Source organism: Ailuropoda melanoleuca, chromosome 8 (genome assembly GCF_002007445.2).
Source record: "Ailuropoda melanoleuca isolate Jingjing chromosome 8, ASM200744v2, whole genome shotgun sequence".
NCBI classification, from domain to species: Eukaryota; Metazoa; Chordata; class Mammalia; order Carnivora; family Ursidae; genus Ailuropoda; species Ailuropoda melanoleuca.
In genome coordinates this window covers 94,007,503-94,032,517 of record NC_048225.1, presented here as the reverse complement: position 1 = coordinate 94,032,517, position 25,015 = coordinate 94,007,503, and the positions used below count along the sequence as shown (strand labels likewise).

Genomic DNA, 25,015 nt, shown 5'->3' with positions numbered 1-25,015 from the left:
ACCACATCTACGCAAAGTCAGGAGGAGGTGTTCTTCGCAGAGTTGGCACTGAGTCATCTCTGTGTGTGTCTCCCATCCCCTCATCTCAACCACAGGCTTGATTTGTGCGACAGTTGGTGGGCAGGGTTCTGCTGGTGGCTGGGGCACAGGGCTCTTTTGTCTGAGTCTGCTTGGTCCTGATACGTAAGTATGAACCACAACTTTGGCCCCATTAGCTTTGTGCTTTCACCACCTGGACTGAATGTTCCAGATGGTGGATGTTTTTGGGACTTACTCAAGGTGGAAGATTTGGACTGCAGCTGTCTTTTCTTTCCCCATTCTTGGAGGGGTCAGGAGCTGTGGACAGAGAGCGCTTGCAGGGAAAGCATGTTAGCATCTGAGCTATTCTCGCTGTTCCAGTCCTTAAGCCCTGAAGGATGCTCCCCATCTCCTATCGAATCTTGTCTCTTCCTTTGCTCGTCCCACCTCCTCCCAGAGAGAGGCAGGTTGTGTTCAAAAGCGTGATTGCATTGCCCTGCTCTTCTCTTCTCTCTCTTTTCTCTTCTCTTCCCACCATGATAAATAATAAAACTTTCCACTGAGCTCCTTGGGCAAGGTTAAACGCCTTTTCTCTGGGTAGGGCTCGCTCTCTGGGTTTTGGCGAGACTGCGTCAGAGGCCGGTGACCTGGGAGGGGAGGCTGAGTAATGGCTCTGAGCTTTGGCTGTGGGTCTGTTATGATTGGATTGTGCGTTGGGTGGGTCAGACAGTCGCCTCCTTTCTTGAGCACCCTGTGGCCTTGCCACCACCTGAGACATTGTGTTCTCTGCCCTCGGAACTAAAAATACCCCTGTGTGAACCTTTTGAGAAGGCTGGCCTGGCGTGGGGGCTGAGGGTGGCTCTGTTGCGAACCACAGAGCGGGGTGTTCAGTGTACCTCCGACTGGCAGAACCCACATCATTAGCTTTGGGCCCTGACCAGCTGAGCTCATCAGCCACAGGACTGAGAAGTGTGGTCCCGTGGCGCTGGCTGAAATGAGTAAACTAACCTCTGGAAGGCTGTGGTGAACAGTGTTCCCTGCCAGCATCTTACTGAAACCACACACCTAATGGGAATCTCATGTGCTAACCAGACTCTCTGCCTCCCTCAGTGCATCTCTAAGGAGGGGTGAAATTCGCTTTGTGTAGGCCCACTGGCCTTTGCTCCCAGGAATGTGGATGCTTGGACTCTGGGATGGTTTTGGTTTTTCTCTTTGTTTGTTTGGGGATATATATATATATATATATTTTTTTTTTTTTTCAGTAGCAGCTGCAATTGATTATATAGTATATAATAAATTATGCCATGCATAAGGATTATTGATGGACTCTTTTTATTTATTTCTCAAACAATGCCCCCACTGAGTGGTTTCTGGGCAGCTCTACAAAAAGAATTCATAGACAGCAAAGTCTGGTAACGTTGCCAACAGGAGCCCTCACCAAGGCTTCACCCTCTCACCTGTCCCTCTGGAGGTGAGCTAATGAGGGAGCCGTAGCCTCATCTCGCTGTGTGTCCACAGCACAGAGCGAGCTCACCCAGGGTGAGAAGGAGGGTGTGAGAGGGGCATTGCCAGCCAGCTCTTCCTGTGGCTGGGCCCTCACTCCTGATGAAGAAGATTTGAAGAAAAGGAGGGCGAGGCCGTAGTTTTCCCCCAGGGGTGCTGCCCTCAGCCATGGAAACAGGTCAGCTCAGTTGGTTAGTCTCCCTGAACCCCTCCCTGGGGTGAGGGGCAGCAGATGTCCGCTTTCATAGCTTTGTGCCTGTGCGCCATCAGTTGTAAACTGTTGGAGATTTCCCCCAACACAAGTCGAGTTGTTAAGATACCCCTGAGAGTAGAAAGCAGGCAGTAGGCAGCGAGATGTGGGATGACTCCCTTCATTCCAACTGCACTCGCAAAGCAGCCTTGGTTGATAAGGGGGTGAGTGGTACAAGTAGAGACCTTGGAGAATAGCAGCTTTTCATGTTAGTCGACTTAAAAGCCCCAAATATTGGTGCTAACTTCTTGTCACGTGTTAGTACACAACTACCAGGTTAAGTCCAAAGACTTGGGGAGGCACATCCATCCCCCCATATCTACCCACTCAACTATTCCAACATTCGTTCATCTATCCAGTGTTCATGAGATGCTGCTCTGTGTTCGGTGCCATGTTAGGTTCTGGGCTTACGTTACTGTGATTTGAACAAGACCGGATATTAGCCTGTGGAGGGGGCTACTGAGCGTAGACATGGAGAGCCGTGGGAGCAGAGGGCAGGTGGCTGTCCTCCTTCAGTCCGGGGCGGGAAGCACTGTCTCACATTAGGAAGGCTGCTGCATTTTCACTTTGGCTTTATCTCAACTACCACAAAAATATAGTTTCTTTCTTAAGGTTTGTTAGACTTTTAAACATTTCTTCTCTTCCCTCACCTGCCTTTTCATCTTCTCTTAGAAACTAAAGAGCCTGGAATAAGGTTAGTGAAGGGGGTCAGGACAGTCCTGTGCCTCAGCATAGTTCACCCAGCCTGTCTTATTCTCAAGCTTGGGATTGCTCACACTTTGATACCCTTTATTTTTATCTTTTTAAAGATGTATTTGTTTTAGAGAGACTGCAGGAGTCTGGGGAGGGGCAGGGAGAGAGGAAGAGAGGGAGAAGCAGACTCCACACTGAACACAGAGCCCAACTCGGGGCTCGAGCTCACAACCCTGAGATCATGACCTGAGCCAAAACCAAGAGTCAGATGCTCAACCAACTGAGCCACCCGGGTGCCCCATCACACATTTAAAAAAATTTTTTTTTGAAAAGTTAAATAGTTCCTGGCATATTTGATGTCAGAGGCTTAATAACTGATTTTTAAGCATTTTCACTTAAGAGGTAGACAAAAGTTTGAAAAATATACAAACACTTTTGGAGTAGAAATAGGTGGAACAGGGCTGTATTAGGCCTTTGCCCATGAAAATGATCTCTGAGCCCTCCTCCTCCTCCCCCGAGGTGCAGGCCGTCCATGGTGCTGCTTGCTGGTGGGCAGTGTTGCTCTTCTGTTTCTGGCTGATTCAGCCAGTTCCAGACGTGTGTGGAGGGACAGTGGCTGGAAGAGGTGTGCCCTAAGGGCTGTATCGATAGTGGGGACTCCTCTGTTGCCAGTCGGAGTACAAGGCGTGGATGGCTGACCATGCTGTCAGGAGTTTAGTGGGTTCTAATTTATATAACAGTTTTTTATTTTTTTTAAAAAAATAGGTGGGGGCGCCTGGGTGGCACAGCGGTTAAGCGTCTGCCTTCGGCTCAGGGCGTGATCCCAGCGTTATGGGATCAAGCCCCACATCAGGCTTCTCCACTGGGAGCCTGCTTCTTCCTCTCCCACTCGCCCTGCTGTGTTCCCTCTCTCGCTGGCTGTCTCTATCTCTATCAAATAAATAAATAAAATCTTTAAAAAAAATTTTTTNCTTGGAGCACTGGTACTACACATTCCCTGCCTGTCCCGTTTGGCAGGAGGAAGACCGTGGGGGATGAGAATTTGGGACAAGGTTGTGCCTGTACGGTAGCTCTGGTGAGCACAGTGAAATTCATCAGAGAATCTCATTCAGGTTTTTCCAAACTGAAGTCCCTTCGTCTGTGGTTAACCTCCCAAATGAAAGCTGAACAAATAGGCTTCTTCCAAATGGATCAAATCACGCTTAATAAAGACGTGGTTGTGTGTATCGTAGCCCTGGGTGCATGGAAAAGGATCTCGGGGGTAAATCCTGTAGATCGTGTTGGAAAAACCTTTTTTTTTCCTTTTGTTAAAACCAGTTCTTAAAATGGTCTTTGGCAATCTTGTTTCTTATAATTGGCCTCTGCCCAGAGGTGAGTGTTTGGGGAAAAATTTGAAGCAAATTTATGGGACTGTTTTCTGTGGGCAATAGGACAGAAAAATAGTAAAACTGAACTGCAGATTTCTCTGATTTTCTTGGAACTTAAAAGTGGCTGACCTAGTCACTCATTTAAAACATTCTCTCTTGGGCTGGAGTGTAGGTTTGGGAAAGAATTGTTCTTAGACAATATTTTGGAAGAGTTAGCATCTTTTAAAGATGGGATTAACAGTTCATAGTCCACATCTGTCCTTGCCTTAAAGAATTCTTGTTTTCACAAGAAGACCTAAATTCAAGCATTCCCCACTTCTCAACTCAGTGTATTCCTGGAAACCATATTTTTAAGTGCACACTGAAATGACTCATCATATTCCCCTGTAGGAATAATAACTAGTATTGGTAGTGTCCTTACTATGAATGCAGACACTGTTGTAAGCATTTTATGTGTGTTAACAATTCTCACAGCAAGTTCATGAAATAGATACTGTTATCTTTATTTTACATATGAAAAAAACCAGAGGGATTAAGTAACTTGCCTGAGGCCACACAGCTAGTTAATGGGGACACCAGGCTTTATTTTAGGCAGTTGGGCTTCAAAGCTGAGTAATTAAACCAAACAATGTTAAAACATTGTGGTTTGTAAGTAAAGATTTACCAGCCATATATGACCAAGAATATATCATAAAAGCAAAGATATGTTTATTTATTTATTTAGTTATTCAGTGTCAGTAACTTGATAATTGGAGAGAAAAATATTCTGATTATCCTAAAATGGAAATGAATGTGTCCATCAGATTGATTATGCAAAGTCTTCAATATTGTATAAAGCAGGTAAGATACACTTTTTTGTGACATCAATTTGACTGTGAACAATATGGTAGTAAAAATGTACCAAGATATTTTCATTTAAGTCTCTGGTTTGGACTTTAGAATGGCCCAGTTGTCTCAGTGAGACTCCCGAGAAGCGTGGACCAATACTTTATTTTACCTTCACTTCTGCAGGGTAGTGTATGTAGGGGCTTGCGTTCCAGATTAGTAGTTTTTCCAACTGTTTTCTGGCTTCCATAGGGTCTGTTGAAAAGTCTGCTAAAAATCTTGTTGGGGGATCCAGCGGTCTGGGTGGCTTTTGCTGAAGGCAGGAGGGTGGCTCCTTGCTTCTGGGTGGATCTGGTGGAGTTCTGGGGTTAATGTGGAAAGTCCCTCTGAATCCTGTTTGTGTTGCACTAAATCCCCAGGGCCGTGAGAATAGTTTGGTTAATGGATCACTAAGCATTATGCTCTTATATGTAGAAACTTTAATAGCAATATCCATTAGCTCAGCCTTTTTTCTTTTCCTCCCTGCCCCCTTCCTCTTTCTCTCTCTCCCTGGATCCCTCCCTGTCTGCAGCACAGACCCTGGATCCTGGGGGCTTATGGAATATGGGCCTCCTGGTGTGTGCTAGGAGCCCACGGCACGGCCATTATCTTTCTCCACACCCTGATCTCCTTCTGTGTAGCCCAGTTCCGGTCGCTGGTCCTCACATGGCTCTGTTCTCTCCTCCTGCTCTCCACACTGAGGCTGCAAGATGTGGAGGAAGTTAAGGTAAGTGTCGCTGTTTTACCCTGGGGAAGACAAGCCCTCTTCGGTGCTTCCCTTGGGTAGATGCCGTATGTTTTCAGCCAAGAGTCAATTGAAGAACCGTGGTGGGGGTCCCCCTAGTGGCCCTGTGGGGTTGATACATGTGAATCCTGGTGTGTTGCATTCCGCAGTCTTGACTTTTGGATCTGCCTATGTCTTAGACCTCTAAGGTTGCTCAGGGTTGACCTGGGTGGTGCCAGATGTTGCAGGAACAGAGGGTAAGGAACAATGGGAGAAGAAAGTAATAGTTTTCTCTGCATCTAATAAAAAANCGAGTGGGAGAGGAAGAAGCAGGCTCCCAGTGGAGAAGCCTGATGTGGGGCTTGATCCCATAACGCTGGGATCACGCCCTGAGCCAAAGGCAGACGCTTAATGACTGCACCACCCAAGCGCCCCTATATAACAGTTTTTTTAAAAAATAGGCGATTATTTTTGTCTGTTTTCCATCTTTTCCTTTACATCACCTGTCTGCCGTGGATGTGTGTGGTAGAGCTGCCTCTCCCCCCTGGGGAGAACCGAGTAAGTGATATGAGGCATAATGGAGAGCATGCAGGTAAGGCGAGAGCCTTTTGTGTGCCTTCTTGGAGCACTGGTACTACACATTCCCTGCCTGTCCCGTTTGGCAGGAGGAAGACCGTGGGGGATGAGAATTTGGGACAAGGTTGTGCCTGTACGGTAGCTCTGGTGAGCACAGTGAAATTCATCAGAGAATCTCATTCAGGTTTTTCCAAACTGAAGTCCCTTCGTCTGTGGTTAACCTCCCAAATGAAAGCTGAACAAATAGGCTTCTTCCAAATGGATCAAATCACGCTTAATAAAGACGTGGTTGTGTGTATCGTAGCCCTGGGTGCATGGAAAAGGATCTCGGGGGTAAATCCTGTAGATCGTGTTGGAAAAACCTTTTTTTTTCCTTTTGTTAAAACCAGTTCTTAAAATGGTCTTTGGCAATCTTGTTTCTTATAATTGGCCTCTGCCCAGAGGTGAGTGTTTGGGGAAAAATTTGAAGCAAATTTATGGGACTGTTTTCTGTGGGCAATAGGACAGAAAAATAGTAAAACTGAACTGCAGATTTCTCTGATTTTCTTGGAACTTAAAAGTGGCTGACCTAGTCACTCATTTAAAACATTCTCTCTTGGGCTGGAGTGTAGGTTTGGGAAAGAATTGTTCTTAGACAATATTTTGGAAGAGTTAGCATCTTTTAAAGATGGGATTAACAGTTCATAGTCCACATCTGTCCTTGCCTTAAAGAATTCTTGTTTTCACAAGAAGACCTAAATTCAAGCATTCCCCACTTCTCAACTCAGTGTATTCCTGGAAACCATATTTTTAAGTGCACACTGAAATGACTCATCATATTCCCCTGTAGGAATAATAACTAGTATTGGTAGTGTCCTTACTATGAATGCAGACACTGTTGTAAGCATTTTATGTGTGTTAACAATTCTCACAGCAAGTTCATGAAATAGATACTGTTATCTTTATTTTACATATGAAAAAAACCAGAGGGATTAAGTAACTTGCCTGAGGCCACACAGCTAGTTAATGGGGACACCAGGCTTTATTTTAGGCAGTTGGGCTTCAAAGCTGAGTAATTAAACCAAACAATGTTAAAACATTGTGGTTTGTAAGTAAAGATTTACCAGCCATATATGACCAAGAATATATCATAAAAGCAAAGATATGTTTATTTATTTATTTAGTTATCCAGTGTCAGTAACTTGATAATTGGAGAGAAAAATATTCTGATTATCCTAAAATGGAAATGAATGTGTCCATCAGATTGATTATGCAAAGTCTTCAATATTGTATAAAGCAGGTAAGATACACTTTTTTGTGACATCAATTTGACTGTGAACAATATGGTAGTAAAAATGTACCAAGATATTTTCATTTAAGTCTCTGGTTTGGACTTTAGAATGGCCCAGTTGTCTCAGTGAGACTCCCGAGAAGCGTGGACCAATACTTTATTTTACCTTCACTTCTGCAGGGTAGTGTATGTAGGGGCTTGTGTTCCAGATTAGTAGTTTTTCCAACTGTTTTCTGGCTTCCATAGGGTCTGTTGAAAAGTCTGCTAAAAATCTTGTTGGGGGATCCAGCGGTCTGGGTGGCTTTTGCTGAAGGCAGGAGGGTGGCTCCTTGCTTCTGGGTGGATCTGGTGGAGTTCTGGGGTTAATGTGGAAAGTCCCTCTGAATCCTGTTTGTGTTGCACTAAATCCCCAGGGCCGTGAGAATAGTTTGGTTAATGGATCACTAAGCATTATGCTCTTATATGTAGAAACTTTAATAGCAATATCCATTAGCTCAGCCTTTTTTCTTTTCCTCCCTGCCCCCTTCCTCTTTCTCTCTCTCCCTGGATCCCTCCCTGTCTGCAGCACAGACCCTGGATCCTGGGGGCTTATGGAATATGGGCCTCCTGGTGTGTGCTAGGAGCCCACGGCACGGCCATTATCTTTCTCCACACCCTGATCTCCTTCTGTGTAGCCCAGTTCCGGTCGCTGGTCCTCACATGGCTCTGTTCTCTCCTCCTGCTCTCCACACTGAGGCTGCAAGATGTGGAGGAAGTTAAGGTAAGTGTCGCTGTTTTACCCTGGGGAAGACAAGCCCTCTTCGGTGCTTCCCTTGGGTAGATGCCTTATGTTTTCAGCCAAGAGTCAATTGAAGAACCGTGGTGGGGGTCCCCCTAGTGGCCCTATGGGGTTGATACATGTGAATCCTGGTGTGTTGCATTCCGCAGTCTTGACTTTTGGATCTGCCTATGTCTTAGACCTCTAAGGTTGCTCAGGGTTGACCTGGGTGGTGCCAGATGTTGCAGGAACAGAGGGTAAGGAACAATGGGAGAAGAAAGTAATAGTTTTCTCTGCATCTAATAAAAAATCATCTGTGGAGTGCTCTACAATTTATAGGAAAATTTTACATTCCTTCTCTCATCCAATGCCCATGATTAGCCCCTGAGACAGAGAAGACATTTTCCTTGTTTTCCTTGCCCAGAAAATCTCAGGAAGTTTTGATATTCTTTAGTCATTGTGGAACTGAAATTCCAATACATGTGTATTATGGAAAATATAGAAGAATAAAGATTATAAAATGACCCATAATTTTACTCCCCCTAGTACTGTTTTTACCACATACATTTTTAGTACATGCTTATTATTTCTCTTTTCTTGTTGCACTGTAACTATAGACTTCCATACCTATCTCCTGTTACGAGAATTTAGATACATCAGGGGCAGGGACTATTTTTCTTGACTGTGTTTCTTTCTTTCTTTCTTTCTTTTTTTTTTTTTAAAGATTTTATTTACTTATTCGACAGAGATAGAGACAGCCAGCGAGAGAGGACACAAGCAGGGGGAGTGGGAGAGGAAGAAGCAGGCTCGTAGCGGAAGAGCCTGATGTGGGGCTCGATCCCATAACGCCAGGATCACGCCTTGAGCTGAAGGCAGACGCTTAACCGCTGTGCCACCCAGGCGCCACTTGACGGTGTTTCTAAAGCTTCTTTGGCAAATAGTCGTCAGCTACATGTGGAACCAAATGAGTAACAAGAACAACAGGAAAAACACGTTGAAGGCAGGAATCCCGGGTGACCTTTATACGCCTCTCTTTGCCTTCTGAATTAGTGGAGGAACTGTCAAAGTATCCACTTGCTGTGGTCCATCTCCACGTCTGGACGGATCTGAGAGGTGCTTCTCCAGGAGAACTTTCATAATCATGCTTCAGGCCTCGTGCTCCGTGGACGGCTGGTGCCAGGGACACCCCTCCGCCCACTGCTCATTCACAGCTTGTTTCTGTCACCAGGGAGATTCACCTGCTGCCCCCTGGTTTTCACTTTACGGGACGGCTGCTGTGCCTTCCCAGGGGCCTGGGCGGTGTCCTTGCTTGACGCTCAAGGGCTGTTCTCTTTTTGGGACTTCGCAGAGAGGCTGGTACCAGACAGAGAACGAGTACTACCTGCTGCAGTTCACGCTGACCGTGCGCTGCCTGTACTACACCAGCTTCAGCCTCGAGTTCTGCTGGCAGCAGGTGCCCACCGGGAGCGGCTTCTACTCCTTTCCCTGGCTGGTGGCCTATGTCTTCTACTATCCTGTCTTCCACAACGGGCCCATCCTCAGCTTCCCGGAGTTCATCACCAAGGTAGAGCCCGCTGGGGACTGGGCTGGTATTCTGTAGATGAAGCCTCCCTCTGTATCGGCCGTGGCCGTCCAGGACACTCCGGGGGCTTTCCATGCAGGGGTGTCCACACACTGAAAACACATTCTTGTTGGGACTTCTTACATGATAAATGAAGTACTGGGGGGAAATAGGTATTTGAAATAAAGGTTGACCTGTCTCTTGTGCATGCTGGCTCGAGGAACTCCACCCCCCCACCCCGACTCTTCGGTGGGCTCTGGCAACCAGGATTAGTAACGGGGCACAGCAAGGAACTTAGGGCTGGGTATCCCCTGCTGAGACATCCCAGGGAAAGAAAAAAAAAATTCTGATGGTGTTACCTGGAAAAGTAGAAAGGGAAACTGTCTAAGCTGTTGGTTGGTAAATGCCATGTTGTCTTTTATTGTCATAAACAGCTTAGGAAATAACACTGTCATCGCCAGGGAATTGTTCAGGGTGACCTAGTTGAGACAACAGAGTGGAGTTGGAGAGAGGTGGACGGTAGTGGTGTGTTTTGGGGTCCAAGTGCCTGTTTCTGCCCTGGACCCAGCTTCCCCGCAGCCTTGTCTGAAGCCCCTGTCAAACTGCCTTCGTCATTCCCACCTCCCTTTCCCTCTTTCTTAGAGTTTTTGTTCTCCTTCCATAGCTAGCCTCATGGAACACGTTTAGGAAGTCAGTCGAGGTTTAGGAATCGATAATACCTAAAATCTGTGTTTCTGGAGGGACAGTTCTACCTCCTACCACCAAAACAGAACAGTCTCGATGGAAGTGGGAATAACGACACATAGGCACACACATACACTCACACACAGCACAACATATGCACGCAGAGAACACAGCACACGCCTGTGCACAGCGCACACATGCACGCACACATGTACCTACGTATACACACGCCTGGAATGAGTTCCAAGAGCGGGGCCGGCGGCAGTGTTGCGTATTTCCAAAGGGCAATATGGAAGGTGCCCCCTGGAAAGGTAGCAGGGTTCATATTCTCTCTTAAAAATTGCACGCAGTTATTCATTGTACTCAGAAGTGTATTTCATTATACACTTTTATATTGTCTATTTATCTGTACATTATATGTTAATGTGTATACACATTTTATTCTTGTATATTTCATTATACACATTATAACAATGTACAGTTTTAAAAATTGCCAATTAAATTATTTAACTTCTTTTCCTCCATTAATCTTCAAGTGAAATTGATATTCTAGGCAGATATATGTTTAGCATATGGTTTCTCATATTTCAGTTTGGTTACATAGGATCACTCTTCTGTCTTGAGGTAATTTGAAATTTGTGTTCGAAAATTGTGTTTAAAATTATCGTGTAGAAGACAGGTGGTTAGCGGTAGCAGCTGATATTCTAACTCCACGGCTCTCAGAGTGTGGTCTTTGGACCAGCAGCAGCAGCAGCAGCAGCATCTGCGAACTTGTTAGAAACGCAAATTCTTGGGCCCCACCTCGGATCTGATTCAGACACTTCGCGGTGGGGCCCAGCAATGTGATTTAATAGGCCTTCCAGGTGATTCTGCTACCCGTTAGAGGTGGAGAACCACTGTCCTGAGTTCTTTGGCAGAGTCGGGGGCTGAAGGCCGGGGGTGACCAGGTTTCTTCCTATAGGGACTCAGGTATGGAGACTCTGGTTGCATGTCTGTCCTACCCATCTCTTTTTCACTCCTTTCAAAATGGGAGCACTTGCTAAAAGCAGAGAACCCAGAAGGCAAATTGGAACCTTTCTCTGTGGTCTGGGAAGGTTTATAGGAAAGTCAGTCTAGAAAAGGCAAAATGTTTAGTAAGCTGAGGGCAAATAAAAACAGCCGCGAGGTTTCTATAGTTATGGAAGGTCTTATGGGGCACTGACCCCCTTTGAGAAAAATAGGTCTTAAAGGGGAGCAGTTAGGGGCCCCTGGGTGGCTCAGCTGTTAAGCGTCTGCCTTCGGCTCAGGTCATGATCCCAGGGTCCTGGGATCGAGCCCCACATCGGGCTCCCTGCTTGGCAGGAAGCCTGCTTTTCCTCTCCCACTCCACTTGCTNTTCCTCTCCCACTCCCCTTGCTTGTGTTCTCTCTCTCGCTGTCTCTCTCTGTCAAATAAATAAATAAAATCTTTAAAAAATAAAAAAAATAGAGAAATAAAAAAAGGGGAAACAGCTAGGAAGGTAAGGCAGTCGTGAAAGAATTCTTTCAGGGAGGCCACGAAGGAAAAGGCTGCTAGTAGGGGAAAGAAAGCCAACTGGAAGAACTTATAAGCACGTTCGCTCTGAACGAGTGTGTGAGCGAATGAATAAATGTAACACGAAGTGGTAATACTGAAATTCATGGTTCTTAGGTTGTCCTGTCAGTGAGAGCCAGAGTGTGAGGCTTTGCCACCAGGGGGCAGCAGAGCCCCACCATGGAAACCAACCAGCCGGGCAAACTGTTTGATAAAATGATAGTATTAGGCGCAGCCTGGAGAGAATGTATCTTTCACCCAATTTTTTTAGTATGTAAATTGCATACACAGGATGAGGGAAGCATAGAAGAGGTGTCCTCTGTGAAGTAAGGCATTTGAAACTTGCACACTGATCGTGAGCAGGTAAAAATTTTCCTGTTAAAAGGCCACAGTCCCTTAACGTGAAGGCCATCTCAGACGACATTTGGAGTTTCAGGAACATGTGCCCCCTTTATTTTTTTTCTCCCGTGGTCTGTGGAACTCAGCTACTGAGCTAGGGGTGATGCTAGAGCACTGAGGTGGCTGGGGGCAGGTTTAATCAGCAGAGGCACTTGGACATGAGGCTTGTTTGTTCGCTTAGCTTGGAGCCTGGGGCACCACATCTTTCTCTGAGCAGGCTGAATTGTGCAGTGGGGGGCTAGTGCGGGGGAGGATGGTGAGGCCGAGTGTGCTAGGACCAGGGAGCTTTTCCTTACAGAGGGCTCTGCTCCTACCCCCAGTGGACGAGCTAGTGCCCAAACAGCTAGCTTGTGTGGTGGTGAAGAGCAAACACCCTGGAGCCCAACCCTGTTGTCACAGGGTTTGAATTCCTGCTTTGCTCTGGCTTGAGAGCATTTGGTGAATTACTTGCCATATTTGTGACTCCTGTTTCCTTAGCACCGAAATGGGAAGAATAGTAGTACCTCCCTCGTAGGATTGCTGTAAGGATTAAATGATGTCGTACAGGTAACATAGCTTGACATGTAAACCCTGGGAAGTGTTAAGGATTACTGTTATTGTTATTTTTGGCTGGAAGCATGTGTCAGTTCTGGGGAGGTCGTTGGAGAAGGTTGTGGAGAGGCCTTGACTGCTGGTTGACCCACAAGCTGAACCCAGGCAGTTAGAGGCTCCTCACACCTTCTCCTGTCCTTAGAATGTACATTCCCCCTGCCATTCCCCACTAGGAGCTATTTCAGGGACATAGCCTTGAGGGAGTAAGGCGTCATCGAGACCCTCTGGACTGAATATGTGACTGAACCCGGTTAAGGCCTCTATATAAACTTTGAAGATTTGGTAGGCGGGGGTGGAAATCTTGCAGCCCCTCAAGACCAGCCTTGTATGTAAGTTCTTCAGCTCATTACGCCTGCTGCCTGCCAGTCTGGAGTGCTCTGCCTCTTCGTTCTCTCCCTGCCCTCCACGTAGAGGGGCTGGTTTCAGATTTTACCCCAGGAAGCTCCCGAGGTTGTGAACTATAACTAGGTTTAGACCAGAACCAAGACTTGGGTGTCACGTCACATAGGTGGGCACAGCTGCAGGGGATCCTGGGCAGTGGCCATTCTTGGCCTTAGAAGGGGCCATGTGTTGATTCTGTCTCTTCAGGAGAGAGATGCAGGTGGTTGCTGCAGGTGCCAGGGTGGGCCCAGGCCTTGAGTGGCCAGGGTTGGTAAGAGCTGGGCAGGCAGGCAGTGTCCCAGCTGTGCCACTCGGGGTTTGGGGCGGGCTCTGGCTCTAGAGACCACCTGGAATAATACAGACTGTAATAAATAACACCCACTGAGCGCCTGCTCTGAGCCCGACTTGGTGTGTGCTTACTCCTGCATCCTCACAGCCATGGGAGAAGAGGGACACTCTGGTTACTGGCACTTTACAGATGGTAACACAGAGACAAAGAGAGGCTAACAGAATGCAGATCAGGGTGGAAGGAGTACAGATGTGAGCCTTGCTGCCAGTTGGGCAGCCAGCCCCCCAGGAGTTAGAGGACGCAGTGTGGCCTAGTGACATCCGGGTCTGGAGGCTCAAGCTGGCTGGAGCAGGCCCCAGTCCTGTGGTGGCAGTACCAGCTGTGGGTGCCACTTGCTGTTGTGGCAGAGACCATAGAATCCCACCGGCCGTGGTCTGGATGCCAGGGCAGGGGGAGGGGAAGGCTGATTACAGGATGCTTTGTTGGGAGTAGGGTACAGTCTGTGACCATGGATTGGAGAGATGCTCGTCCATTACAAAGGGTAAGACTCCTGGCTACAGTACCCTTGACGCAGTGTAGAGGTGGGAGCAGAGTTGTCAGAGTCGAACCCTGGCTCCAGGGAAGGCTTTCGTTTGGTGCTCTTAAACATCTGTATTATTCGTGTGTGAAGGGAAAGAACGTTTCATCTTTGAGAACTGTCATCTTCAATCATCAGACTATCTTTGAAAGGCTTCGATATTCCTTTTTATGCAATTTGCATGAAATGAGGTTTTGAAATATAATGTGTTTTATTTTTTTTTTAAAGATTTATTTATTTCTTTATAGACAGAGACAGCCAGCGAGAGAGGGAACACAAGCAGGGGGAGTGGGAGAGGAAGAAGCAGGCTCCCAGTGGAGGAGCCTGATGTGGGGCTCGATCCCGGAACGCCAGGATCACGCCCTGAGCCGAAGGCAGATGCTTAACGACTGCGCCACCCAGGCGCCCCTGAAATATAATGTGTTTTAAAATGCACTTTGCAGATGAGTTAATATGTATTTTTTAGTGGAGCCTTAACTAAAAATTCCCACTGATGGCAGTTTCCATGGTCTGGAGGATGGCACTCCCCGAGTTTGAGATGTCTGCATGCAAGCATTTCATTTGAGATAAGGGAGCAACCCTGCTCATTAGGTGAGCTCTGTGTGGCATACCTTTTGTTCCTGCTGGATCGACAAGGGACAAATGCTGAATTTTTTAAATAAAAGGGAGTCAACTAGATTGAAGGTATAAGTGGACTGTAATCATCTGACTCTAAAGAAAGATGAATAACCATTTTTTTTAAGTACAAGCACATAGAATAAAAAACTGGATTGTTTTCCTTCTCCTGTATTCACTTGTATGGTTAAGGAAGACAATTCTGTTACTCTGAATGAGGTGGCATCCAGCAGCAAAAAGGGGACATTGCAGAGAAAAGTCCAGCCTTCTTCTGGTCCAGTGGTGACACATAATTATACCTTATTAAACCGGGTAGAGAAGTTTTGCCCTGGGGAAAGTAGATAAGCCATTATTGGGAAGCCAATCAGCGACAAAATGGACCTCATGTTTCTCCTTAATTACAGATATTTGTGTCATTTTAGACTGCACATTATTTGGGGAAGCTAAGGCAGGCCTCTGAACCGAACTTGAATGGCAATGCCTGGAGCTAAGAGGTGACTGGGTAGACATGTTTTCCTGATTGCGTGGTGGGGCTCCCCTCCTGTCCAGCTGCTCCTCTGCTCCCGGGGCTGGGGCTGCACACCCAGTGATGTTATGAGGCCTCAGGTACAGGCCTGGCCTTCAGGAGACCTGAGCTTTGGGTGGGCTTAACGCTCAGGGGCAGACGTGCCCTGTGCAAAGTTGCTTATTTAGGCACTGGAGACATTCTGTTGTGGGAAGATTGTGTTCTGTCCACACTGCTTTTGAGGCCATTGTCATATTCAGCCAGGGACTTGGTTCCCTCCAAGNCGCTCAGGGGCAGATGTGCCCTGTGCAAAGTTGCTTATTTAGGCACTGGAGACATTCTGTTGTGTGAAGATTGTGTTCTGTCCACACTGCTTTTGAGGCCATTGTCATATTCAGCCAGGGACTTGGTTCCCTCCAAGAGTGTGGCACCAAGAAGGGACCACCTGTGGTCTGGAATGGTTTACGTGCATCTTCATGTCTTAGCTTAGCCAACTGTCTTGGTATGAACTCTTCCGGTCTCCACAGACCAATAGACATTATGTTCATAATTGTTTCCTCATATGCTGATGGCAGTGAGGTCAAAATGAATTTGCTTTAGAGAGCTGGAAAAGAATGAACAAAGAGGACCTCAGAAAGTCTGCTAGTGATGTGGGAGGGTGAGGAGAAGTAAAGATGGGTCTGTTGTAGCAGAGCGAGCAGAATACTTACCCGTAGAGGACGCCGGGCTGCCGAGGGGAGATCCTGAAGCTAGATATTTTTTGGAAGGGTGAAGACATAGAGGGCCTTGCCGCACAAGCAGAGAGGACCCAAGTCTTCACAATATTGCGAAGTTCCGTTACTTTCCCCTTCTTATAAAAATAACCAATTGTCAAAAACAACGTAAAAATCTTACCCAAAAGAGTACAATCACTGTTGCCATTTTGATGTGTATCTTTCCGGTTTTTCATTATTTATTCACACTGAAAGAGTAGTTTTCATGGCAATATAATATTGAGGTGCACTCGTGCTTTTGACCAACCTCCCACTGCTGGACATTTGGGTTATTTCCTTTTCTTCTCAATTCAATAACAGACATGAATGGTTGGGCAAGTAGGCGTGTCTGCATCGAGGCTTTACCCATCCGTTGGCCTCCAGATCCACTCCAGGGACTGTCTGGTCTCGCAGAGCACGCACACTTAAGGTGTGCGTTCAAATGAGAACCACCCTCATTTGTCCCTGGAAAGGGATGTAGTTCAGCTGTGGCTGCAGTTGGCTGTGGTCCGTGTGGGTCTGCAGAGCCCAGATGTGCCCAGTCTTCCTTCCAGGAAAAGCCTTCTCAGATGACCCGGTCGATCCCTCCCCACAGTTACTGATGCTTCTAACAAGGCAGGTTGGTATGGCTGGGCACAGGGCAGACTAAGGCCAACCATGGAACGCGAACGGAGAAAGGAAATTCCTGTTAGTTTGATCAGTTTACGTTAAAAAATATTAAACCAATGAGCTCTCCTTTGTGTAGTGACCCAGGCAGACGGCAAAAGGGAGCGAGCTCTTTGTATGCGTAACTGTGATGCTGCTGGGCCAGCCAGAATTTCTGCAGCCGGCGTCTTGCGCTGAGAGGTCAGTCTGAGAAAGCGGTAGAAGGTGCGGTCAGAGTGCAGTAAAAATAAATCCCCTGGCATGCAGATTTCCCTTCCTGTCTGAGGGCAGTGTCTATCACCCCCGGCTGCCGCGGGACCCCTGGTGCCTTTGATGTTCAGGGTGCCTGGGAGCCCGAGGGGCCCCAGGAATAGGCCTTTCCTGTCCGGGTTGTGTCGGAAGGTCCGATTGTCAAAAGGTGCCAGCGAGTGTTTGTGGATTCAACTTCATCCTTTATGTATGCATCAGCCTCTGCTCTGCATTACAGGGCAGTCTTCGGTCTAATAGAATGTTGTCAGAGTGAGACCCGGAACGCTCACATGCTCTCGTGTGTGTGTGTGTGTCTGTCTGTCTAGTGGTGCACGGCTGAAACGGAGCTCACACACGTTCTGTGAGGTGCTTCTGTGCTTCAGCATTTGTGTGTTTTAAGCTATTGTGTGTCCCGAACAGCAGGCAATGCGGCAGGACCCAGAACCCAGGTGCTGTGATCGTATTGGTTCTGTGTTGTCCGTACATGTTGAGTGAAGTCTCTGTAGTCTGTCTCAGTCCGGGAAAATTCCAAACGTCCTCTCACCTTTGGTGTTTGGTTCTGACCTGTGTCCTGATTCTGCCCTGTAGCTGGTGGGTCTGGGATGCCACGAGGGGAGCATGTGAAGAAGGTGCAGTAGGAGGCACATAGCCTACCAGACACTAAGTACCAATAAGCCAGTGCTTTCTATATGCCGGGTGCTGTGCTTAGTACTTCATACATGTTAACCATATTTAGTTGTGACCATTTTTTTCACTTTATGTACGAGGGAACCGAGCCTCAGAGAGATTAAGTAACCNGAGCCAGTGCTTTCTATATGCCGGGTGCTGTGCTTAGTACTTCATACATGTTACCATATTTAGTTGTGACCATTTTTTTCACTTTATGTACGAGGGAACCGAGCCTCAGAGAGATTAAGTAACCCGCTCAGGGTCACACAGCTGTGTGGTTTGTGCTAAAATCTGATCCCGACTCTGGCTGCAAAGTCCACGTCCCTAACTGTCACACCGCACTGTCTGCGGAGCAGGAGACTTGTTCCATGTACTGTCCCTGTTTGTGTTTATTCTCCCTTGTTTCACAAACAACTTCAGGTAAGACGACACACCCACATCAGATTTTCCCCTTGTTCTCAGGCTCTGTCTCTCATTGTCCCTTTCTCTTACCAGTCCTGTGCCCCTTCCTGACTTGACCCTACTTTTAGGGTGATGGCTGAAGACAGGCAGGGTGACACCTGAGCCAAAGGAGACCCCCCCAAAGTCCTGAGGGAGGCTCTGTCAGGTGCTGCCCTCTATGCTGGGTGTTTGCAGGGCTGTTGCTGGNCCAGCCTTCCGTGTGGGTGGGTGATGGCTGAAGACAGGCAGGGTGACACCTGAGCCCAAGGAGACCCCCCAAAGTCCTGAGGGAGGCTCTGTCAGGTGCTGCCCTCTATGCTGGGTGTTTGCAGGGCTGTTGCTGGGGTGAAGGGATGCAGGACCCGTCTTGGTTCTTGGCACGAGGCTAGCTCGTTGACCCCACCTCAGCTTGGTTGACCCCCCCAAGGCTTTTTCACCCAAGGACAATGAATAACTAAACCAACCCTCTTTGGGTAGATGGAGCAGTAATGTTTGTGAGAAGTTTACTAGAAATACTGTCTAGGGGACTCTTTGGAAGATTGAAAAAACGAAGGCACAACCTAATGACTTCTTTTGTTTCCACTTTAGATGCAGCGGCAAGAGTACTGCTCGCTGACGTCCAGCCTTGCCGCCTTTGCCGTGGGACTGGGTCGCCTCCTCTGCTGTTGGTGGCTGGCGGAGCTGATGGTCCACCTCATGTACATGCACGCCATCTACGGCAGCGCCTCGCTCCTGAGGGCTGTGTCGTGTTGGACCTTAGGTAATTGTGGCGACTGTGTCAGACAGCATGAGGTAGCTTCAGACTGGGGCTGGACTGGGGCAGACAGGGGGCAGTTGCCGTGAGCGAACCCCCCCTTTTGTTTTGTTTTGTTTTTTAACTTTGTTCCACTTGTGGCCGAGATGATGCATGTGTGAGGCGGGTGATGGATGTGAGGGCCAGACTTTGTGGTGCAGGAAGCGAGGATAGTAGGAATCCCTTTTCCTAATGAAATCCTGCTGAACTTAGGGGGTCTGCATCTTTTTTTTTTTTTTTTAAAGATTTTTATTTATTTATTTGACAGAGATAGAGACAGCCAGCGAGAGAGGGAACACAAGCAGGGGGAGTGGGAGAGGAAGAAGCAGGCTCATAGCAGAGGAGCCTGACGTGGGGCTCGATCCCATAACGCTGGGATCACGCCCTGAGCCGAAGGCAGACGCTTAACCGCTGTACCACCCAGGTGCCTAGGGGGTCTGCATCTTGACGGTGCGGCCAGCAATGCACTTGACTGGAGAGGGCAAGAGATGTGGGGGAAAGCCTTGGAGGCCCTGCGAAGAGGTAATGCTCCAGGACTGAGTTGTTCTGTGGTGTTCTTTGTGGTTCTTGGGTTTGATGGTGAAGAGAAGAATATGAGCTTTAGAGTGGGACAGACGTGGGTTTGACTCTCATCTACACCGAGCCCTGGTGGGCGGCCTTTGGCAGCTTACCCAGCCTCTCTGCATTTTTGTCCTGTGAGATGAGCAGACTTGCTTTTGCGGGGTCGTTCTTGAGGATTAAATGGAAGCATGCAGGTGAAGGGCTGGGCTCATAGTGTCTGGTAGATAGAATAAATGGCGTGTGCCTGTGTATGTCCCTCTGTTGCCCACCCCCTTTCTGGTCTGCGCATTTTTTCATATCTGCAAGTAGGTGGGATGGAAGTCCTCTCCTAAGCAGGATGCAGTCTCCAGTATAGGACTTGTCTGTGGAGAAACCACTGCTCCTTATTTCTCTGGCCAAAACAACAGAGACCATGCCCCTCTCTGAACAAAATCTCTTCGTTTCCTTGTTTGCTCTCCTTTAAGAACTCCCGTGATAGCTGAATTCAGCCCTGTGGTCTGACCTCCAGCCTGTAGCTCCAATGGGAAATGTGCGATCTTCCGGCCAGATTAAGCTGCTCCCTACGGAGGGCAAGAGCACAAGCCTGACTCCTTATCTGTTTGGTGATTTATAGATTTTTTAGAAAGTCTTGATTGTCCTTGGTATCACACATGCTTAATCAGAGCGTTTTCAAGGAAGATACCCTTTAGGATTGGAAAAATACTGAGTTGTTTTAATTACAGCCTCTTTTTTTTCCCCCCAAACAAGTCTTTTTTATAGTTGGGGGTAACCAATACAAAGTTTTAATGATAGTTTAGACAAACAGAATAGGAGGAAATGATGACATGCTAAATCAGGTCCCGGTTATACTGCATTCAATTAAGAGGCCATCAGTTTGAGTGATTTTAACTATGAATAACAAAAAACACCAGTCAAAATGGGGTTCAAGCAATACGGAAAAGCCGTTATCTTCTAAGGTCAGCACAATTGGGGGTCTAAATCCAATGACTCAGAAAAGTCATCAATGATCCATTTGGGGATTTGTCACTCAGCTTAAGAATTAACCAGGATCCTAGAAGGCCTTTGTTTCTATCTGCAACCCATCACCTTTTGTCAACCTCTTCTGAGTTTTGGTTTTGTCATTCCCCTTTTTATAACTTAAAAAAAAAAAAAGACTTATTTTTAGAGCAGTTCTAGGTTTACAGAGGAGTGGAGAGGGAAGGGCAGAGATTTCCTGCATACTCCCGGACCCTCACACATGCCCAGCCACCCCCACTAGCAACATGCCCACTAGGGCGGCACGTTTGTCATAACTGATGAAGCTACATCAACACATGGTTGTCCCCTGAAGTCCAGCGTTTCCGTTAGGATTTAGTCTCAGTGTTTGTTGTACGGTCTGTGGGTTTTGCCAGATGTGTAATGACATGTAGCCACTACTGTAATGTCACAGAGCAGTTTCACAGCCCTGAAATTCCTCGGTGCTCTTTCTGGTCCTCCGTCCCTCCCCTCTCACCCCTGGCAACCACTGATCTTTTTACCATCTTCATAGTTTTGCCTTTTCCAGAATATCATATAATTGGAATCATACAGTATGTAGCTTTTCCAGATTGACCTCTTTCACTTAGTACTGTTATTCATTTAAGGTTCCTCCAAGTCTTTTCATGGCTTGATGGCTCATTTCTTTTTAGTGCTGAATATTCTATTGTCTGGAATGTACCAGTTTGCCCCCGAGAGACGTCTTAGTGGCTCCTGAGTTTACAGTTATGAGTAAAGAGGCTGCAAACCTCTGTGTGCAGATTCTTGTGTGGATGGGAGTTTTAAACTTCTTTGAATAGATACAAGGAGTGCAGTTGCTGGATTGGATGGTGAGAGTATGTTTATTTTCATGGGAATCTGCCCTATGGTTTTACAGAGTGGCTGCATCATTTTGCCTTCCCACCAGTACTGAATGAGTTCCTGTTGCTCCACATTCTTGTCAGCATTTGGTGTTGTCAGTGTTTTGGGTTTTGGCTACTCTAACAGGTACAGAGTAGTATCTCGTTTTAGTGTAGAGTTCTCCAGTGACATTCGAAGTGGAGCATCTTTTCATATGCTTATTTGCCATCGATATATCTTTTCATGGTGTCTGTTCAGGTCTTTCACTCATTTTTAAATTGGATTTTTCATTTTTTTATTACTGCATTTTAATGGTTCAGCTCAGTCCAGCTCATCAATTCCTTCTGTCACGGATTATGCCCTTGGTGTTGTATCTAAAAAGTCATTGCCACATCCAGGGTCATCTAGATTTTCTCCTGTTATTTTCCAGGAGTTTTGTAGTATTGCACTTTACAGTTAGATCTATACTCCATTTTTAGTTAACTTTTGCGAAGGGTGAAAAGTCTGTGTCTAGATACGTTTTTTTTTGACATGTGGATGTCCAGTTGTTTCAGCCCCATTTATTGAGACTATCTTTGCTCACATTTTATCGCCTTTGCTCCTTTGTCAAAATTGATTGACTCTATTTATGGGGGTCTATTTCTGGGCACTCTGTTTTGTTCTATTGATCTTTCTGTTTATTCTTTCACCAGTGTTACACACTGTTGATTCCTGTAGCTTTATACTAAGTCTTCAAGTCAGATAGTGTCAGTCCTCTGACTTTGCTTTTCTCCTTCAATATTGTGTTCGTGATTCTGGGTCTTTTTCCTCTCGATATAAACTTTAGAATCAGTTTATTGATATCCACAAAATAACTTGCTAGGATTTTGATTTGGATTGCATCGAATCTATAGATCAATTAGGGAAGAACTGATAATTTTGATAATATTGAATCTACGAGATGGGATACCTCTTCATTTAATAGTTCTTCTTTGGTTCAACAGAGTTTTATACTTTTCCTTGTATAAAGCTTGTGTATATTTTGTTAGATTATACCTAAATCATCTTCTTTTTTTTTTGGTGCTAATGCATATAATATTGTTTTTTATTTCAAACTTTTTTTTTTTTTTAAAGACTATTCATTTGAGAGAGAGAGAGAGCAAGAGCATGAACGGTGGGGGGGGAGGGTCAGAGGGAGAGGGAGAAGCAGACTCCCCACTGAGCAGAGAGTTTGACGTGGGGCTCTTCCCAGGACCCTGGGATCATACCTGAGCCAAAGGCAGATGCTTAACTGATGGAGACACTGAGGCCCCCTGTTTTTAATTTCAAATTCCATGTGTTCACTTCTGGTATATAGGAAAGTGACTGACTTTGGTCTATTAACCTTGTATCCTGCAACCTTGCTGCTATTGCTTATTAGTTCCAGGAGGTTTTGTTGTTGCATTGTTGACTCTGAAATTTTCTACATAGACAGTCATGTCATCTGCAAATAAAATTTCCTCCTTCCCAAAATGTATATTTTTTGTTTCATTTTCTTCTCTTATTGTGTTAGCTAGGACTTCCAGTATGATATTGAAAAGGAGTGATCAGAGAGGACATGCTTGCCTTTTTCCTGATCTTAGTGGAAAAGCTTCTAGTTTCTCACCATCAAGTATGATGGTAGCTGTAGGTTTTTTGCAGATGCTTTTTATCAAGTTGAGGAAATTCCCCTCTATTCCTAATTTTCTGAGAGGTTTATCATGAATGGGTGCTGGATTTTGTCAAACGTGTGTGTGGTTGTTTTTTTTTTTTGCATATGTTTATATGATTATGTGTTTTTTCCTTTTTTGTTCTGTTGATGTGATGGATTACATTAATTGATTTTCAGATGTTGAACCAGCCTTGCGTAGTTCAGATAAATCTTACTTGTCATGGTGTATAATTGTTTTTATACATTATTGGATTTTGATTTGCTAATTCTTTTTATTATAACATTATTGACTATATTCTCTATGCTATACTTTACCTATGACATATTTAGTAACTGAAATTTTGTACCTCTTGATCCCCTGATTTGCTAATACATCATTGAGGATTTGTGCCTCTATGTTCATTACAGATACTGGTCTGTAGTTTTCTTATAATGTCTTTGTCTGATTTTAGTGTTAGGATAATGCTGGCCTCATAGAATGAGTTAGGAAGTATTCCCTTTATTTCTATCTTCTAGAAGAGGTTATAGAGTATTGGTATAACTTCTTCCTTAAATGTTTTCTGTTTTAGAAGGTTATTAATTATTGGGTCAATTTCTTTATAGATATAAGCCTATTCATAATATCTATTCCTGTGTGAATTGGCAGATTTATCTTTCAAGGAATTGGTTCTTTTTATCTAAATTATTGAATTTGTGGGCTTAGAGTTGTTCATAACATTGCTTTATTATCCTTTTGATCTTCATTGGTTCTGTAGTGATGTCCTCATTTTCATTCTCATATTAGTAATAATAAGAAACTTTTTTTCTTAACCTAAAGACTTACTGATTTTATTGACCTTTTCAAAGAGCCAGCTTTTGGTTCTGTTAACATTTTTGTATTAATTTCCTATTTTTAATTTCATTGATATCTGCTCTAATTTTTATGATTTCTTCTGTTTACTTTATATTTAATTTGCTCTTCTTTTTCTGGTTTCCTAAGGTGGACACTTAGATTATTGATTTTAGATCTTTCTTCTCTTCTAATATATACATTTAATGTTATAAATTTACCTCTAAGCACTGTGTTTGCTGAATCCCATGAATTTTGATAAGTTTTATTTTACTTTTTGTTTAGTTCAGAGTATGTTTTAATTTTCTTGAGATTTCTTCTTTGACCCGTGTGTTATTTAGAAGCCTAGTTAATCTTCAAGTATTTTCAGATTTTCCCTAGCTATCTAGTATTGATTTCTAGTTTAGTTCCACTGTGGTCTGAGAGCAGACATTGTATGATTTGTTATTTTAAATCTGTTTAGTTGTGTTTTATGGCCTAGAATATGATCTGTCTTGGTGAATGTTGCATGTGAACTCGGGAAGAATGTGTATTTTGTTGTTGTTGGATGAAGTAGTTGATAGACGTCTATTCTGTCCAGTTGACTGATGGTGCTGTTAAGTTCTGCTGTGTCCTTACTGATTTTCTGCCTGCTGGATCTGTCCATTTCTGATAGAGGGGTGTCAAAATCTTCAACTGTAAAAATGGATTTATCTGTTTCTCTTTGCAGTTCTGTCAGTTTTTGCCTCATGTATTTTGACTCTCTGTTGTTAAGGATTATTATTTTTCTTAAAGAGCTGACTCTTTTATCATTATCATTATGCAATGTCCCTCTTTATCCCTGATAATTTTCTTTGCTTGGAGGTATGATGTGTTTGAAAATTAACATAGCCACTCCAGCTTTCTTTTGATTAATGTTAGTGTGGTATATCTTTCTCCATCTCTTTACTTTTAATCTAAATGTGTCTTTGTATTTAGAGTGTGTTTCTTTTAGACAATAAATACATAAATATATGGTTAGGTCTTGTTTTTTGATTCATTCTGATAATCTTTGTATTTTAATTGGTGTAATTAGACCATTGACTTTTTTTTTTAATATTTTATTTATTTGCGAGAGAGAGAGTGTGAGCAGGGGGAGCGGCAGAGGGTGAGGGAGAAGCAGACTCCCCGCTAATCAGGGAGCCTGATGTGGGACTCGATCCCAGAACCCTGGGACCATGACCTGAGCCGAAGGCAGGCGCCCAACCAGCTGAGCCACCCAGGCGCTCCTAGACCATTGACATTTAAAGTGCTTACTGATAAAATTGGATTGATATCTTCCATGTGTTTAATGCTGTCTATTCACTGCTCTTGTTTTCTTGTTTTTTGTTCCTATTTTTGTATTTCATTCTTTGCCTTT

The 25,015-nt window shown here is 45.2% G+C and overlaps 1 protein-coding gene across 1 annotated transcript in view; it reads left to right on the top strand.

Moving 5' to 3' along the window:
* The window catches only part of HHAT (hedgehog acyltransferase), a 306,415-nt gene that overhangs the window by 33,116 nt on the left and 248,284 nt on the right, over positions 1-25,015 (top strand). Inside the window, exons 4-6 of the mRNA XM_034667656.1 lie at positions 5,228-5,422; positions 9,371-9,586; positions 18,520-18,691. Of these exons, the coding sequence (XP_034523547.1) occupies positions 5,228-5,422; positions 9,371-9,586; positions 18,520-18,691 (583 nt within the window). The remainder of the gene's footprint in view (positions 1-5,227; positions 5,423-9,370; positions 9,587-18,519; positions 18,692-25,015) is intronic.